General features: G+C 36.0%; 1 protein-coding gene across 1 annotated transcript; it reads left to right on the plus strand.

The window, feature by feature from the left end:
* Window positions 1–3,078: 3,078 nt before the first annotated feature.
* On the plus strand, window positions 3,079–4,189 carry LOC108465355 (kirola-like). Its single transcript, XM_017765687.2, has 2 exons — window positions 3,079–3,538; window positions 3,687–4,189. The coding sequence occupies exons 1-2, from the start codon at window positions 3,349–3,351 to the stop codon at window positions 3,950–3,952; spliced, it is 456 nt and encodes a 151-aa protein (XP_017621176.1). The 5' UTR covers window positions 3,079–3,348; the 3' UTR covers window positions 3,953–4,189.
* Window positions 4,190–19,426: the final 15,237 nt, after the last annotated feature.

Here is a 19,426-nt window from a genome sequence, read left to right on the forward strand (position 1 = left end):
AAAAATCCTATATATTTTTCAATTTACGATACCTACGTGATTTTTTTGAATTTTTGTTACGTGGTCTTAAAGCATGTTCATGTTTTGTTATAAGCTTGTTTGATGTATGACCAACATGATTTAATGTTGCCTATGGTATTTGTGACTTAGAATATTTATAAATGTTCAAATTTGATGATATTCGCATGTTAATGAGACGTGTATTATGTGATGCTATGATGGCGATGTAGCGTCCTGTTACTTGGGCTCGGTGACCGGGCCAGGTATAGGGTATTACAAGTAAGTTCTGTATGAGCTTACTTGATAAAACAACAAGCAATGGAATCTTTAAGGACTTTTTAGCAATTTTGTCTTTTCTCCGATTATCTTTGGTTTGGTTCAATTCTCGAACTATACAATAATTCAATTCAATTTATCTATTCCATGCATATTATATCATCCAACTATATTCATGTATTATTTCAATTTCATTATTCAAGTGGCCCCTAAAGGAATATATTTTATTCAATTTAGTCCCTAAAACCGAAATTGTCATAACTTTCAAATTTGAGCTTCAATTTTGAAATAGATCTCAAATACATTCTTAAAGGACCCAATACTATCAATAATTATAAGAATTTTTCATTAATTTTGAAATTTATATACTTTAGTCCCTATGTTAAAAAGCGAGAAATTAAATTTTACAAACTTGTCATTTTCACTTCTATTCTTAAAATCTAACAATTTAGTATCAATTTCTTCAAGCATTCATCAATGGAAACTTTTAGAAATTTTAACAGTTTTAGAAATTGATACATGGGCTAGCTAAATCAAGCTCTCACAACCTCAAAAACATAAATATTATAAGAAACGAACTAAATTAAACTTACCTATTAATAGTAAAAAATATGAAAGCTTCAAACCCTTTTTCTTTTCTTTGTTTTCTGAGAGGGAGAAAATGAAAATGAAAATGTATTATTTTGTTTTATTTTTAGCTTATATACTTAGTTTAACTTTTAATTAATCTTAATTAACTTAATTAACATTTATTTAATTAACACTAAGCATAATTAACTAATTTGGTGGATTACTACTAGCCTCCACAACCATTTGACTATATATTAATGGTCTAATTTCTTTATTGGTCATTTGATTAATTAAAAATTCATAACGATTAACTCTTATAACTTTTACAATTTAGTTTTTGTACATTAACTATCAATTTGACAAAATTATGGGACCTAACTTTAATTAACAATTATATTGACCTCATAAATATTAAATAATAATATTTATGAACTTAAACATCGAAATTGGGGTTCCAAAACCATCGATTCCAACACCTTTGAAAAACAAGCTGTGACAAACTCGATGCATGTACTTCCGATCGCAGACTCATACGGGGTTGTGTTGGCCTTCTACGATGAATTTTCTACTCCTTTCCTCCTCCGGTAATAAATATGGCCTATCGTGAAGGCTAAACCATGTCATGTAATTTGAAGATGTCTCCTAATCGGAATTGACAATTGGTTTGCTCATAGGTATAAAATCATACCTATGTTCCCATATGTAGATATACTTCGCATGGAATTTAAACAAATCTTCATCAGCTCTCCCTTGCAAGTCAATCTTGTGAAGTTCATCAAGCTCTTGAGGTAAGGGTAGAATATTTGGCACAAACCCAAACTTCTATATCACTTGATTAGATTCATGCATCTAAACCATTGCAAAAACTATCAATGACACTTTGACGTGCCAGATATTGCGGTTCGTCAAAATTCAGTCGAGATGCATTCTTGAATTCTTAGATCAAATTATGACATCCATTAAAACTATTGTACAAAATTATAAATTTTATTAAGTACCAACTATTTAATTTCAAATCCTTACGTAATTATTATATAATTGAAAATTTCAAAAACTAACATTGCCTTCTGACTATTGATCTAACAATAATTAGATATCTTCGAACTCGTTCAATATACCCACATGACTCATGTCATTGTTAAATGAATATTATGAGTGATAATTGATAAGGTAAGTTTACTCAGGGACGTAAAAATGGTAAGCGGTACCATGCTCATGACTGAAAGAGTATACAACCACCAAAGGCAAATCTAGGGGGGGTTGGCAGGGGCCCTAGCCCCCCTAAAATGGAAATTTGCTAGTTCGCCCTTTAATTTTTTTAAAATTATAAATTAATAAAGGCAAATTTTTACTTTAGCCCCCCTAAAATTATAAAAATTTGATTTAATCATTTAAAAATTATAAAGATATAGACTATAAAAAATTTAAAATTTCATTCAACCCCCTTAAAAAATTATTCTTGCTTCACCCCTGACAACCACCTGTTTTAATTTTTAGTGCTTCAATTCTCCAATATATCTCTCAGTACAATGTAGCTATAGCTAATCTCCAACTAAATTGTTTAGCTTCTATCAATAAAAGCATTCATGTAATTATATAATTTCAGAACAAATTCAGTACAAAATTTCTTTGGACATACAACATGTCCCAAAAATTAAATCATAATTTTAGATGGTTGAATGGGAATAAGTAGATGGACAGGCTGAACAAAATAGAAAAAAAAAAGTAGATGGACAGGGAATAAAAGAACAGAATAAATCACCAATCGAATAGATTAATTGGGTTGTTCTATTCCCTCTACTTTCCCGTCCACTTCCCATTCACAATCTAAAGTTGAACATTCGATGTCCAGTAAAGTTGACAATTTTGCAAGGCAGTATTTAGTATTGTTAAGTTAAAACACTGCCCAAAATGGTGAGCCAAATTTGAAATCCAGAGTTCATACGCTGCATATATAAAATTTATTCTCAAACACATAGAAACTCATCTCTATTTTTTATATAATTATTTTTTCTTACATTTTGCCATTTTTCCTTTGCTTCATTACTTCTCGGTATTGAATTGTTATTCTAATTTACATATAAAACATAAAGGATTAAAATATGTAAAGCATTCCGAGCAATATTCTCGATCCACCTAAATTATTTATAACAATAATGCTATTCCAGTATTTCCTTCTCTGCTATTTTAATTAGTTCTTTTCTGTTTTATTAATCAACTTGGCGAACCACAGTGCGAATCCAATCCATTAGCCTTCGCAAAAAAGGCTGAAGGCACAGGTCTGTCCATAATTTTCATCGAATAATCACCCTCTATCGTTCACCACCACTCACCAGTTTTTTATCTATTTGATAATTTAAGTGCAAACTTTTCTATTATTTTTTAAATGTGTCCGAAGGGTTTTCATCATCCTTCTATATAAGCCAATGTGCTAAACACAACAATTCTGCAAATCCTATTAGTTATTTTCTTGGTTTCCTAGCTAGCAGACGAAGTAAAACTATGGCTCAAATTAGGAAGATGGATTGCCAAGTAATGATCAAGTCCACAGCTGACGAGTTCTACAACGCCTTCCGCAGCAAACCCCAATTTCTACCAAAGATGTCCAATGGATTAATAAAAGATGTGAAACTTCTTCAGGGTGATTGGAATTCCGTTGGCGCTGTTAGACTATGGTCTTACTCTTCCGAAGGTAAAGCCCATCAATATATATAAATAAGCTTTGTACTTTGCTTTAGCAACAATTTTTTAACAATGAGAACTTGTAGCATAAAAAATAGTGTTATTATGTACTTCTTGTATGAATAATTAATTCTAATGGTGTTTTTGTTGTCTTCTAGGTAAGTCTCAGATGGTTAAAGAGATATTCGAGAAGGTGGACGAAAAAAGTAAGACGATGGTTTACAAACTTGTAGAGGGTGATCTCCTGAATTCTTATAATAGCTGGAGGAACATCATTACCATCAGGCCAGTGGGTGAGAGAAGCATGGTGAAATGGACCATGGAATTCGAAAAGCAAAACGAGGACATCCCTGACCCTGTGGGGTACGCAGACAGCTTGATCGCCTTGACCAACAATATCGATGCATATCTTCTTAATGTCTAATTAAACTTCATTTGGAAAAGGGAATATTAAAGATAACCGTTGTATTGAAATTATGTGTAGATCTTTAAATTAATAAGAAAAAGACACATATTAGTGCATGATGATTTATATGTGTCATTGTTAACTAATTAATAGTCACAGTAAAAGGTCATAGATATATGTATAATAAATCCGCTCTGATGTTGATTTATACGTATTATTGTTCTTGGTGAAAGTATATGGTTTGTTTAGAGATAACTATCACTGAAGTGGGATTCATTCTATTCATATAAGTAAATATTGAGTTGTTAGATAAGTTGCAATTGAATCAACAATTAAAAAAAAAAAATCAAAAATAGGATGAATGTAAAAATTGGTTATGCAGTTAGGGAATTTTTTTTTATGTTTGTAGGGCCTTTCTTAAAGAGTAACTTGTCATGTATTAACAATACAAGACATGATTTAATTTCATTTCACTCACCAAGTTTTACTCACCAAGTTTTAATCTTACTCTTATATATCAACTAGGATTACTCTTCTCACTAAAACTTTCCCCTTGAAAGCTTAGATACAAACTAAACATGAAAGAATTTGTTTACAAAGTAATTGCACTTAAAACTAAGTCACTCAATGAAAAATGTAAGTGTTTTACGAAATTTGTACAAAATCAAGTAAACAAGCTTTCTTTAAATAGACAGAACAGGTTTGTAAATCTTCAACTAATGTGAACATGATATCTATGAAATTGTGCCTCAGTAAGGCATCAAATAAGGCATCAAATAAGTAGAGATCTTCAATGATTGTACGTACTTCTATAGAAACTAGGTTTCGTCATATAATATAATATGATCACACATCAAGTCTTCAAAATAAAGTCCTTACTCGATGATATGCAACATAATCCTATCCATCAAATTGTCGCTCAAAATCATCAAATTGATGTAAGAAATAAAACAAGAACTTAATCCAAAAGTACACAAACATATATGGCAAGTAGCAAAACAATTTAGTTGCAATTGAGGGTGAAATTGGAATGAGCACCTAGCATTAACATTGTTTTCATTTAAATTTTTTGACAAAAAAATAGAACAACAATCTCAAGTAAAGTAAAAGTGATCTTCCAAACGAACTCCCCATTAATGCAACCAATCAACTATGAAAATAAACTATGAGATTAATCATTGATGCAACAAGAACTATATCATTAATAAAAGAAAAAGAAAAAACAGTGTTTAAAACATAGCATAAGTATCTTAGTATCTAAACTTAAGAGCAAGTTCAAAAAAAGTTCATCAAGAAGCCATAAAACCAAAAAAAGTATATCCATTACAAATCAATAATATTATTAGCAGCAATCATCATCAGGTATATGACTTGTAACATTCTAAAAATCAGGGGTCAGTAGAATCGGGTTTGTGAATCGAGAGAGAGAGTCAAACCTTAATTTTTGAGATTATCTATGCTGTTTTTGGAAAAAGATGAGGTATTGGTTTGTTAGTTAAATGATAGTGAAACGTTTCTTGAAACCCAAGTTCAAATCCCTTATCTAGCATCATTTTTATTATTTTGTAAATTTTGTCTTAAACCCTAGTATGTGACATGCGTTGTTTTTAAAATAAATATTGCAAAATTATTTCAAGAATGAGGAAAAAGTCTAATGGTTAAAAGAAATATGAGAAAGCATGGGAATTAAATGAGGTCTCAAGTTTGAATCCTTTCCCTTGTGAAATAATTAAATTTTGCAAAATCCATTGTTTTAGTAATGTGTGTGTCATCCATAGCCTTGAACCCTAAGTATACATACAAAATTTTATTGTATTTTTCAGCATTTAACTTAATTTTGCCCTACCCTAGCCATTTTCTCTACCCTAGTCGTTCACCCTCTTCCTCTCCTCTTTTCTCATCAATTTTCTTTCTTTCTCCCATTATTGTTGTCGCCTACACCTCCCATTTTACCATCTCTTTCTTCTTCTTTTTGCATCAAGATTATGCACCATCTCCTTTACTCTATTGCTACCATTTATACTCATCTGAATTAGCCTCAAATTTGAAATCTTGAACCCCAAGATCGATCCCGAACATCTCCAAGAAATTGCCATTACCGTTTCTCTCAACTAGCTTGAGTATGGTCTCTTTTCTCTTCAATTTCTTGATTAATATTGTCAATTAAAAACCAAAATTTCAAGATCTGTAATTTGGGGTATTTTCTAGATTTTAATGAGATCTCAAACAGTTTTTAAATTCAGCCCCAATTTTCGCCACCACGGGTGGCGGTGCATGCACCTATGTACAAGAAAGGGGGTTATTTTGTTTCTTGGGTCTTGCCCATATTTTTCCAGAACTAAATTGTGTTCTTGAACCCCCCTAATCAACCTTTAATCACATGTTAATTAGGGTGAGACATTCTTGATCAATTAGCCAATTGGATCCCACAAATCGGGAAGCGTAAGTGCAATTAAGGATAACTAGTTTGTTATTTCGACATAGTTGTTGGGTAGAGGTCATGAATTGATTAAATGAAAAAATTTAATCATTAATTAGCTAATAATTTTCTAGTATATTATTGAATTAGGTTCTGACCCAAACGCCCATAAAGGCGAAGAATGATTGTACGTACGATTCGTATCGATACAGTGTAAGGAATCTAACTAGTTTGGATTCATAAAATAGTTATAATTTCAACAATTGGTTTGAACTGATAAGTGGGTGTTTGGGGGATGGTTTAATGGTAAATTAATTGAATTTATACTGAATTTTGTTTTAGGTTTGTTTAAGGAATTATTAAGGAAAATTGGAAGATTCGCTAGTGTGTTGCGAAAAAGCGAAAAATAAAGTGTGAGTCCTAAACTCATAAAATTGTTTAAAAATATTAAATATCATGTTATATTTGATAAATTAGCTTGATGATTGGATTGGCTTAATATCCAAATTATTTATTTTATAAGTGGCCGGACTAGGTATGTTTCGAGCCTGAAAAGATTGACATGTTGGCAAAATTGCTAGTTTGATAGTATGAATGTTAGATTGAGTTTGTAATTGCATTTTTGAGTTATGAGATATGAGTATGTTTGACTAAATGATATAATGTGTTGAGATATTAAGCTTATGTATGATTTAAACGCATGAGATATTTGTTATATTGTGTACTGAAAAGGGTGTCATTTATGCACAATGAAAATCCGTAACACATGTGAAATTGAACGATATTGATTGATACCAACATAATCGTAATTTGAAAAATTGGAACATTGTTTCCATTTACTGAAAGTATGTGATAATTGAGAACATGCTAAGCATTTCAAATGAATACGAGAAGTATTGAGATATAATTATGTATGAGATTGTGTGACATAATGCATATGCATTAGGTTGGGATTTTGTGGTTGACCGAGGAGTTCTGTAAAGTACCGGTGGCATATTAAGTCTGCATTATTCGTAGTCAGTGCACTACACCTAGAGTACCGAGGGGAATGGCGATTTATCATATTTTTACTGGTAGCTTGTCTACATTTTTACTGGCAAAATTTTCTGTATATTGTTATCAGTAATGGGCTTAAGCCCATAATGTTTTAGAGTTTGGATGATGAGTTCTGGGGAACTCGTGGTGTGTAGCAGATGGTATGGGTGGGAACCTTTTTGCATTGCATCATGTGCACGACATATTCAAATGTTATTGATTTATGCTATGTATTGTATTTTTTTGTATTGAATGGTATCAAAATTTTTGATTGTTACTCGAATGAATGATGATTGTCATCATGCTCATGCACCATTTGACCTCAATTTGATAATGGCTATGTAATGATATGAAATTCTTATGATGGTTCTGTTTTCACCTCTTAAGACTAATATGTTTTACTGTATTCGATATTTATGTTTGCTTAAATAATGATTTGACTCACACTGAGCTTTTCATAAGTTCACCCCCAATAGTGTTTAACATTTCAAGTAAACCTCAAAATTAGGATCGAACTCGACATTCGGAGAATCATCTTGGACCTTGGACTATTTCTTAATAAGTATTATTAATTCTTTATTGGTTTTGGATTATAATTTTTAATTATTTCTGGTCTGTGGCTTGGTAACTTTCCTTCTTGGGTTTTTGCATGCATGGATTACTCAAGCATAATAATCGGGAAATGCATGATATGTGACTTAAGTAAAATTTGACATTGTTCCCTAATTTTCGCTACATTGCAAAGGAACCGTTTTTGAAAAATAAATTGATAAAGAAATTAAATTTCCATAATAACTTGAAAAATGGTTTTTCCGTAGCATTAGTTTAACATCGAGTGTTTTTTAAAAAAGATCGACAAGCAAAAGGTTTTTCTAAAACAACACTATCAACAATAAAACGAATCCTAAGTGTATACGACCTAATGAATGAATGCTTTTAAGCTATCTCAAAGTACAACTATGGTTTTCTTTAAAAATGAGTTTACTTAAGGTCTTCAAAAGTAACATAAGTTAGCTTAGCCATTTCTGTGGCTAATGTAGCCTTCTGAATTTAGCCATAATGTCTAGGTCAAGGTTGGGAGGTTACATGACTCCTATATCTTCCCTATTTATGTTAAAAAAATCTAAATGCTAGGTCAAGCCCATGAGCAAAAAGATTAGCTTTGTAGAAAAGTGCACAACTTTTATACCTATTAAGGAGCTTAATCTTATTGCTTAGATAATATAGCAAATTTTCAATGCAAGCCACATTCTCTTCAATGTGTTTAGTCAACCTAGCTTGCTTAGCAGACTTTGTTTTGGTAATTGTAAATTCTATTGTAACTAGTGCAGCATTTTGCACTTGGTCCTCATTAGCTTCAGACTTCTCATCATTTGCATTTGAATTAGTAGTTAAATGTTTTCCTCTATTTCGTTTATATGAGCACTTCAACTCAAGTTGTGGTGGCTTAAGAATTTATCTTTTTTTTAAGGTGAAAATGTTCTCGAACCATAACACCAAGAGCATCGTTTCTCAAGTGCGGAGGGATGCCGATAAGTCAAGGTGGAATATCCTCAAATATGGTCTCAAATGAGTTTTGAGATGATTAGGAGATACAATCAATTGAAACAACTATGAGATGATCAACTATGAGATGGGCTACTAAGATAATCAACTATGGGAGAATCAATTAAGATGGTCGATTTAGATGACCAATTGAGATGATCAACTATTGGGGTGATCAATTGGATGTCGCTTAAGCCTTTCTAATGTATCAGATCATCAAACTTAGCCACTGGAAGTGGTCAAGAAGTGGTTTTTAGTTGCCCCAGCATACTAGATCGCTTGACTTAGTCTTAGCAGGTGATTTGGGCGTAACTTAAGTAGATGAAAAAATTTTGGGGTGATCAACTGGAAATGACTTAGGTCTTAAAGGTGGTTCAGATAGCATTTTGGGTCTTCTCAATGTGTCAGATCACCTACCTTAGTCTTAGGAGGTGATCTACGCATTGTGGAGATAATCTCAGGCTAAGGGAGTTTCAAGGGTGTGTATAGAGAAGGAAACAAGAGTAGTGGGCATTAGAGGAGTTCCCTCTAAGGCATGTTCCAATGTTCAAGTCAGTGATCTAAAAATACATCATAAGAGAAGAAGAAACTCTGAAAGTGAAGGGTAAAAGGAACTTCTCTAGTTTAGTGTACTTGTTCTTTGTTGTGATTGTAGAGTGACTTATGTTGAAAATGGCTAGTGCTGAATGGTAGAGTGGTCTTGTAACTCCTTCAACCCAATCTGATTAATTGGATTTGAATCTTGGTATTACCTAATGGGTCACGAAACTAACAAAAAATATGACAAAGACAAGTGCAGCTATCGATAAATAGTATAGCTACGGTGAGGAAAGATATCGTATCCACGAGGACTAAAAGTACTAGTAATTACCATTTTCCTACTATTTAGCTGACAAAATGGAGTGATTGGTTTAAATTAAAATTACTTAATTAATTTAACTAAATAATTCAACAGAGAATAAATTAGGAAAATAATTGAATAATAATCGATGAGAGAAACTGTAACACCCCAAACCCGGCCTAGACGTTATGACCGGATCCAACGTGCCACATCGAAACGTAAAAAAACATTTATCCATTCTTAGTCCAGGAAATCGTACTTGATGTTCAAAGGGCTAATTAATTAAGGGTTAAAGTGAATGGAAGCTGTGCACCAGGTAGGAAACCGGAAAAGAGGAGGTGAGTCCATCGGACTGCTTAAGTACCAAGCTCTTTCGGATCCAATCCTAGACATGCACACCGCCATTGCCACACTCTAACATCGTGTATTTCTTTAGGTTATCATTGTAATTATGTTCATTTTAAAATAAAACATATTTAATTTAGGAAAACTTTATCATAGTAGAAGCCTTGTTTGAGATCGTGTTACTTTGAAATCAATTTATGTTTTTGAAAACGAACCCTAAATCTAGCCCATTTTGATAATGTAAATTAAGTTCATCATAATAAAATATAAATCAAAACCATAAAATAATTGAGCGGCCTTATTACATTTGAAAAACCCAAAACCATAAATGAAAATAAAAGGACGTCCAGTTCATCAGAAAAAAACCGAATTTGCAGACTCGCGTGGCCACTCCGAATCCCTCACAGCTCCAAGCCCACTATGGTTGGGGATTACCTGCATGGATGAAAATAAGGGATGAGTTTCGGGAAACTCAGTGTGTAAAATGAACCCAACCATAGCCCATATCGACTCAAACCACAAAATAGAATAAATTGGCCTTAGCCCAGAACAGAATACAGAATTAAGCCCGTTGGCCCATAACAGATCAGATCAGATATTTCATGTATATACAGAACCCAACCCATAATCAACCACATACACCCCCTTACCAACCTTTCACCATGTGGGAGACTACTCGACCCACCCAACCGCTACACGCCTCGAAATATGCAGCATGGTGCAGAGCAGAATAATGTGACAGAGTCACAGATATGAGATAATCGTGGCGAGCCACCGTAGCGTATATATGTGTGAGCCACCAGATCAGATAATTTGTGGCATAGCCACCAGGACGCTTCCTCCATAATATAACCCATGTCCCCATGCAACAAATACACAATCATGGCATACATCATACAGAATCAGGTCATCATGCTTTTTAGACAAAAATAACCCTAAGGGTATAATGGTCGATTTACATCTAGGGGTATAATGGTAATTTTGCATGCATAAGGGTATTTCAGTAATTATTACTTATGGCTAGGGTTTCATGCTCGTTTTAGCGTTCACCAAGTATTCGAAAACACTTACCTCGTCTTTTAACCAAAGTGGGCCTGTGGGCCCATTAGCCCAGTTTAGGCCCATTAAGCCCAAAACATCATAATGCACAAAATATCGCATTCTACAGTCTTAACACTTGAATTTACCAAATACGTTAATCAGTCTTTCTTACAAGCATTCGCACACTCGCAAGCCCCCAAAATACCTACTTTTTGGCATTTCGGCATTTCGACTTTTCGGTTTTTGCCGATCTAGTCTATGAGAGGGTGTCAGTTACACACCTGATTTGTGACGATACGCTGGCATGATCCACACACGAACTGCCTACAAATAGATTACTAACACATTAATCTAACTACTAAAATGAACTATAACTAACCCCTTACCATATTCGGCCCAAAGCACTTTGGCACTAGCGAACCTACCTTTGCCGAAACTAGCGATTGTGTTTAGATTCAGTCATTTCCCCTTGTCCAAGCCTCTGATCAGCGGCCTCTGAATTGCACTATCATCATAATAAACAATTGTCACAATCCCTTAGAGCCTTAAAGCCCAATAGACAGCCTCCCTAAGCCTTTAGGGATTTCGGTTTTTCTAAATCCCGAAATAAAGAATAGATTTGAAAACTTACCACCAGTTTTTTCAGCCAACGATTTCCCTTAAGCTCTTATTTGATCTCGATGTAGATCTAACCCTCAAATCCTAGCAGAAGTCGATCCTTTAATGATCTAAGAATTCGACAATGCCCCTAAAATATGGGGTTTTTCGGCTTTTAGTACAGTGAAAAAGAGATGAGGGTTTTTGTAGTGGTTTTGTCGATAGAGGTTTGGGGCTCAGAGAAAGAAAGAGTTGATCACAAAGGATGAAGAAAGACGAAAAAAATCAATAGGTTTGCTAGGAGAATTCGGCACAGACAATATGAACCGTCGGGTTTTCGACTTTTGTGATATTCAGCTGTAAGGCTTAAAAATAAAAAGAATAAGGATGTGGTGAAGAGTAAAGTGGTAGAAGAATTCGGCTATGGAGAAAGAAGAGGAGAAGGTAGGTGGAGAGAAAAATAAAGAAACGAGGAGAAGGAATGATGGTCAGAGAATCGGCACAACACACTCAAATGCTGAAATTCCCACAACTACAATACCTAGCCTAATTTCCCATACTAAAGTCCCTTGGTCGGTCACCTCTTGCTCCTTGATCAGCTCCTAGATTTCCTCCCTTATCTTTATCCTTACTCAATCCCCTTTTCATCTTAAACTCTCCCTAACAGAGTTCCCCCTTGAGTTCCATCACCTCCCCTTTTTGTGCACAAATAATAAACACCTTATTTGCTTGTCCTGCGGCTCGAACTTGGGCTCTTCCTACACTTCTACACGCCACTTTTATAGCCTTGCCAATGGTGCCACATGCCACTTTGCCACTTGCTTCCTTATGTCTTATTTTACCCAAATAATATTTAAGACCCCAGTTAACCAGAACCCCCTTTTCCCTTATGGATCAAAATTAATGAAACCCTAGACTTAATCTTAAACTTGGGCCTTCTAGAGGCCCACTAACATAATTAAACCTACGCCAGATAGTCAAAACACAGAAATTCTAAAATTCACCAAAATTTCGTCCTCGAAATTTTACCTGATTCAAACAGATGAGGGTATTGCTGTAGCATCGCCTCTTCTGGCTCCCACGTAGCTTCCTCTCTGCCATGATTACGCCAAAGCACTTTCACTAATGGGACAGATTTCCTTTTGAGGACCTTAACATCTAGAGCCAATATTTGAACAGGCTCCTCCTTAAAGGTTCAATCAGTTTGAACGTCGATTTCTGCAACTGGCACGATATGAGCAGGATCAGAACGATAGCATCGTAACATGGAGACGTGAAAAACATCGTGAATCCTGTCTAGTTCTGGAGGTAATTTCAACTGATAAGCCACAGGGCCTACTCGCTTCAAAACCCGATAAGGCCCAATGAACCGCGGACTCAACTTGCCTTTCTTACCAAACCTCAATATCTTCTTCCAAGGAGAAACCTTTAAGAAGACCATATCCCCTACTGAGTACTCAATCTCCTTATGCTTGAAATCTACATACGATTTTTTCCTATCAGATGCTTCTTTCAAACGGTCCCTAATTATTCTGAACTTAGCCTCAATATCTGCCACCAATTTCGGTCCAAGAACTTGTCACTCCCCTAGCTCCGTCCAACAACTAGGTGTACGACACCTTCGTCCATACAATGCTTCATACGGTGCCATTCGAATACTTTCCTGATAACTATTATTGTATGCAAATTCTGCCAACGGTAAGTAATCCTCCCAACTACCTCGAAAGTCAATCACACATCCCCTTCACATGTCCTCCAGAATCTGAATGACCCTTTCCGCCTGACCATCAGTTTGGAGATGGAAAGCTGTACTGAAGTTCAACCGCGTCCCCAACGCCTCATGCAACCTTTGCCAAAACCGAGATGTGAATCTGGGATCCCAGTCAGAGATAATCGAAACTGGGACTCCATGAAGTCATACAATCTCTTCCACATACAACATGGCTAACTTTTGAAGCGAAAAGTCAGTACGTACTGGTATGAAATGGGCCGATTTGGTCAACCTATCCACAATCACCCATACCGAGTCTTTCTTCTATGGTGTCAAAGGCAACCCACTCACAAAGTCCATGGTTACCCTCTCCCACTTCCAAAGTGGTATTTTCACTGGCTGCAATAGTCCAGAAGGTAATTGATGCTCAGCTTTCACTTGCTGGCACGTCAGACATTTCCCCACGAATTTCGTTACTTCTCGTTTAAGCCTAGGCCACCAGTACAATTCTCGCAAGTCGTGATACAACTTATTCCCTCCAAGATGCATGGCATATAGTCCCCCATGAGCTTCCTTCAATATTGCCTGCCTTGAATGAGAGTCCTTCGCAACACAAATTCTTCCTCAGAAACACAGAACTCCATCACCATTTAAACCGAACACAGAAGTTTCCCCTTCCTTAACTTGTTGAAGCGAACGACCAAAGACTCATCTTTCAATTGCTTTTCCTTTATCTGCTCCACCCAGGTTGGCCTTACTTGCAATTCAGCCAACAAACTGCTATCATCATACAGACTTAAACGAGCAAACATTACTCTCAGATCAGATACGGTTCTACGACTCAAAGCATCGGCTACCACATTAGCCTTGCCTGGGTGATACTCGATCGAACAATCATAATCCTTAAGCAACTCAATCCATCTCCTTTGCCTAAGGTTCAGCTCCTTCTGCGTCAACAAATACTTAAGACTCTTATGGTCTGTGTATATAATACACCTTTCCCCGTACAAGTAATGTCTCCAAATCTTAAGTACAAATATCACTGCCACCAACTCCAAATCATGAATAGGATAGTTCCCCTCATAAGGCTTAAGCTGCTGTGACGCATATGCAAGCACCTTACCCTCCTGCATTAACACGCAACCCAAACCTACATGTGATGCGTCGCTGTACACAGTAAAATCCTTCCCAGACTCCAGCTGGATTAACACAGGTGCTTCAGTCAGAACTTTCTTTAACTTTTCAAAAGCTTCTTGCTGGGTCTCAGTCCATACAAACGGTACCCCTTTCTTTATGAGTTTTGTCAGAGGTGCAGCCAACACAGAAAAACCTTCCATAAACCTTCTATAGTATCCTGCCAATCCTAGGAAACTCTGTATTTCCGACACTGACCTAGGCGGCTTCCACTCCAAAACCGCTTCAATTTTTTGAGGGTCCACCTTAATCCCCTTAGCAGAGACCACATGTCCTAAGAAAGTTACCTCCCTCAACCAAAATTCAGATTTTCTGAACTTCGCATGAAGTTCCTTCTCCCTTAACAACTGTAGCTGTAACACCCCTCGCCCGTATCCCTCACCGGAACAGGGTTCGAGGTGTTACCCGACTTAAACTCAGTCAATCACACAAAAACCGTGCTGAAAAATTTCAATCAATTTAAAACTTTTCTTTTCACATGCAATCTATCCCATATATGAGCTTACGAGGTCCAAAACATTAAAACCCTATACATGCAATAGACTCAAAATACTAGGATTTACTTACACCGATAACGTGAGCTCGACACTGTGATAATATCTCCGGCAAACTCCAACCCGAGCAGGTAACTGAAGTCAGCAATCTATAAAACAGCGAAATGTAACAATGGAGTAAGCTTTCATAAGCTTAGTAAGTCTTAAGCAATGCAAAAAAATAAACGCAATTATACTTCGATTATTTAATTTCTTAAGAGGCCAAATTCTAGGGATATTGCCATCTGGCCGAATATACACAAGCACATAATGCACGTTCAACATTCTTATCACACTTAATCTGAATTCAGATAACATATTTAAATCAAATACCCTCACATACTTTCACACCCTGACCAGGTGTATCATGATCATAGGTATAGTTTTAACATTAATTCACGTACGTATCACATTACTCACTTATGATTCACTTCAAATCAAACACACATCTGAGTACATACTGCGTACCTGGCCCATTTTACGTAGTAAATGTATTCATTTGACAATCTAGTACGAGGTACCTTAGTCATAGGCTTTTCTCAAATCACCAGCATTTCTCCTACTAGGCTCGAGGCCCGATATCATTTCACCGGCTTTATAGCCTACTAGGCTCGAAAGCCCGAATAATATTTTACCGACATTTTAGTCTGCTAAGCTCAATGGCCCAAATAATCAAATCAACAAGTTCCATATAACATATTCATATCAATTGAGTACTAACATAATTCGAACGTATATAATTATACATCTCAAACACTTTTCTTTCATCTCATTTTCACACTTAACATTTGATAGCTTATGCATAACATTTCACTCACATTCATTTCAAACATATCATTCGATTATAAAAGCACATTGCATATTTACCAACATGTTACACTTGCCATTAGGCCATATAAGTATGATACAATACACTATCATTTCATCTTTAACATTCGGCTAAACCCTTATCTTACAAGGAACACCGAATTCACATAACATATCATTTCACGGCATTACGCTCGCTAGGCACGAAGGCACGAATACACATCATCAAGACGAAGCACGCTAGGCACGAAAGCCCGAATACACATCAAGCACAAAGCACGCTAGGCACGGCGGCGAATACACATCACCGGTACAAAGCACGCTAGAGCACGAAGGCCCAAATACACATCAATGTGACGAAGCTCGCTAGGCACGAAGGCTCGAATATAATACCAAAGACTAGGCTTTATGGATTTATCCTCGATATAATACCAAAGACGAAGCACGTGGGATTTAACCCGGATATTTTACCAGCACGAAGCCTGCGGGTCTTTAAGCCCAGATACACATCAAATATCATGCATATTTAATCATATATTAACACATCTCATTCAACATATCACATTTCTATTTCACCATTCAAACTTAACCCATAGTGACCATTCGACTATAAGTCATATGCATAAATTATTTATCGCGCAACTTAGTTCAAGTATAACCAAAAGATCCTGATTCATCTAATATATACATATTGCTCACTGATTAGCATACAACATTTCAAATTAGCCATTGTAAGATGGTTCCACACATAGCCCATCCTTATCGATAATTTACGATGGTTTTACCCTTACTCACATATATGTCATAGGCATTTATACCTATGCTTCTCAATTCACATTCATGATTCAATTCCACTCGATTTAACATGCCTAAGTACATATCGCATACCTGAATAATTTACTTTATGGAACGAATCCACATATCGTATTAGCCCACAGTCTTATAGCACCACACTTTTAATGGTTTACAAATCGAAGTTCCTATTTAATCACTTTAGTGCCAAGCCATATTTTGCTACCACAAAGGACTAATAATAATAATTTTATACACATCATGGTTTCCTTTTAGTATTTAATAATCACAAATCATGATATCTCCACCAGCACATATACGGCATAGTTTATTCATTGTAACACTCATTTAGTGCATAAAATTTCCAAATCTATTTCAACTTAAGCATAATAGCCATAATCGGCTTATAGCCTTAAATCATTACATATTCAGCACATTAACTAAATAAAATTTACATTCCTTTACCATATTAATTTAACTCTTGGGCATATAAAAAGGAATCAAGCTTAAACATTTAAGAACTTACCTCGAATGTCGCCGAACAATTACAACGGCTATTCAATTACTTTCTCTTTTTTCTTATCCGAATTTGCCCCTCTATGCTCTTAAGCTTGGATTTTCTTCCCCAAGTGACAAACTTTTCCCTTCCATCATTTTGTTATTTTTAGTCTTTATTTTAAGACATAAAATGACACATATCAATTAGTTTCATAACTTCATGTCTTAAATTATTATTATCTAATGCACATGTTGCTTCCCACCAACATTATGGCCAGCCACTACACATAAAATAGGGAGTTTGACATGCAAATCCTCCCATTTTACACTACAAATTATTTGCCCACTACAATTTGGCCTATAGCATTTTCAGAAATTTTCACATAGGTCCTATTTCATAATTTTACTCTCAAATGACAAAATCAAAGCATGAAATTTTCACACATGCACTTTCACATATAATAAACACAGAGTATAACATTTAATTATTTCTGTGACTCAGTTTTGTGATCCCGAAACCACTTTTCGACTAGGGTCAAATTAGGGCTGTTATAATAGCATTACACGGAGATGCTTATCATGCTTTGCTTCAGTTTCAGAATATACCAGAATATCATCAATAAAGACGACTACAAAATGATCCAAAAATGGTTGGAACACACGATTCATCAGATCCATAAATGCTACAGGATCGTTCGTCAGCCCAAATGGCATAACCAGAAACTCGTAATGACCATACTGAGTCCTAAACGCCGTCTTATGGATATCTGCCTCCTTGACCCTTAACTGATGATATCCAGATCGAAGGTCGATCTTGGAAAATACAGAAGCCCCTCTAAGTTGGTCAAACAGATCGTCAATCCTTGGCAGTGGATACTTATTCTTAATTGTCAGTTTGTTCAACTGGCGATAATCAATGTACATCCGCATTGTACCATCCTTCTTCTTCACGAATAGCACTGGTGCTCCCCATGGAGACACGCTTGGCCTAATGAAGCCCCTATCCAACAACTCTTGAATTTGAGCTTTCAGCTCCACCAACTCCTTCGGTGCCATCCTATACGGTACGATGGACATTGGTGCTGTTCCAGGCAATAGGTCAATTCCAAACTCAACCTCTCAGTTCAGAGGCAATCTTGGGAGCTCCTCCGGAAAAACATCTTAGAATTCCTTTACGGTCCTAACCTTATCCACTGTCAATCCCTCCTCTTTCGACTGGCTTACAAATGCCAAATAAGCCTCACAACCTTTCCGAATCCATTTTTCGACCCTCAATGCCGACACCACATTAGACAAATAATCCCTTCGCTCACCTATCATCATAACCTCCTTATCCTCCATAGTCCTTAACACCATTCGTTTAGCAGCACAATCTAAAGTCGCCTTATGCTTAACAAGCCAGTTCATTCCCAGAATGAGATCAAATTCTCCAAATGGTAATTCCATCAGATCCCCAGGGAAAATCCTACCTTGAGTTTCTAAGGGTACATCACTATACAGTTTGTCTACCCTGACCGAGTGACCTAAAGGACTTAACACAGATACCCCACTCACAATTTTCTCAGAGTGCACACCCAACGACCCAGATATGGCACATGCAACATAGGAATGAGTAGATCCAATATCCACCAAAGCAGTATATGGCATGCTAGAAACCAAGAACGTACCAGTTATGACGTCAGGTGCGTCGGCCTCCTCTCGACGTCGAGCTGCATACACTAATGCTGGCTGTCGAGCTTCAGCATTTTCGACACCCTTGCCAGGTGCCCCACGACCTCGACCATTTCCATTTCCACCCCTACCTTGTCCACGTCCTCTCGGTGGTTGGGGTCCACCTCTTACGGGTTGAGCAACTGTAACACCCCTATCCCGTAACCGTCTCCAGAATAGGTAAGGGGCATTACCGGACTTGTAACTCATGTCAGAACAGTAAAATTTTGAACTTTTTCTTGAAATAAAGATCGTTCATTTAAATAAGTACTAAGCACAGCCAGAGGTAAAATTTAAACTTCACTAAGTAAACATTCAAAAGATGCCATTTTCGCATGGCTTATATACATTAACCAAAAATACTCTTCCGCCACTAGTCTATTCTATACATGCCATAAAATAATTCTAAACATAACAGTAACAA

The sequence above is a fragment of the Gossypium arboreum genome, chromosome 2 (genome assembly GCF_025698485.1).
Source record: "Gossypium arboreum isolate Shixiya-1 chromosome 2, ASM2569848v2, whole genome shotgun sequence".
In the NCBI taxonomy this organism is placed as follows: Eukaryota; Viridiplantae; Streptophyta; class Magnoliopsida; order Malvales; family Malvaceae; genus Gossypium; species Gossypium arboreum.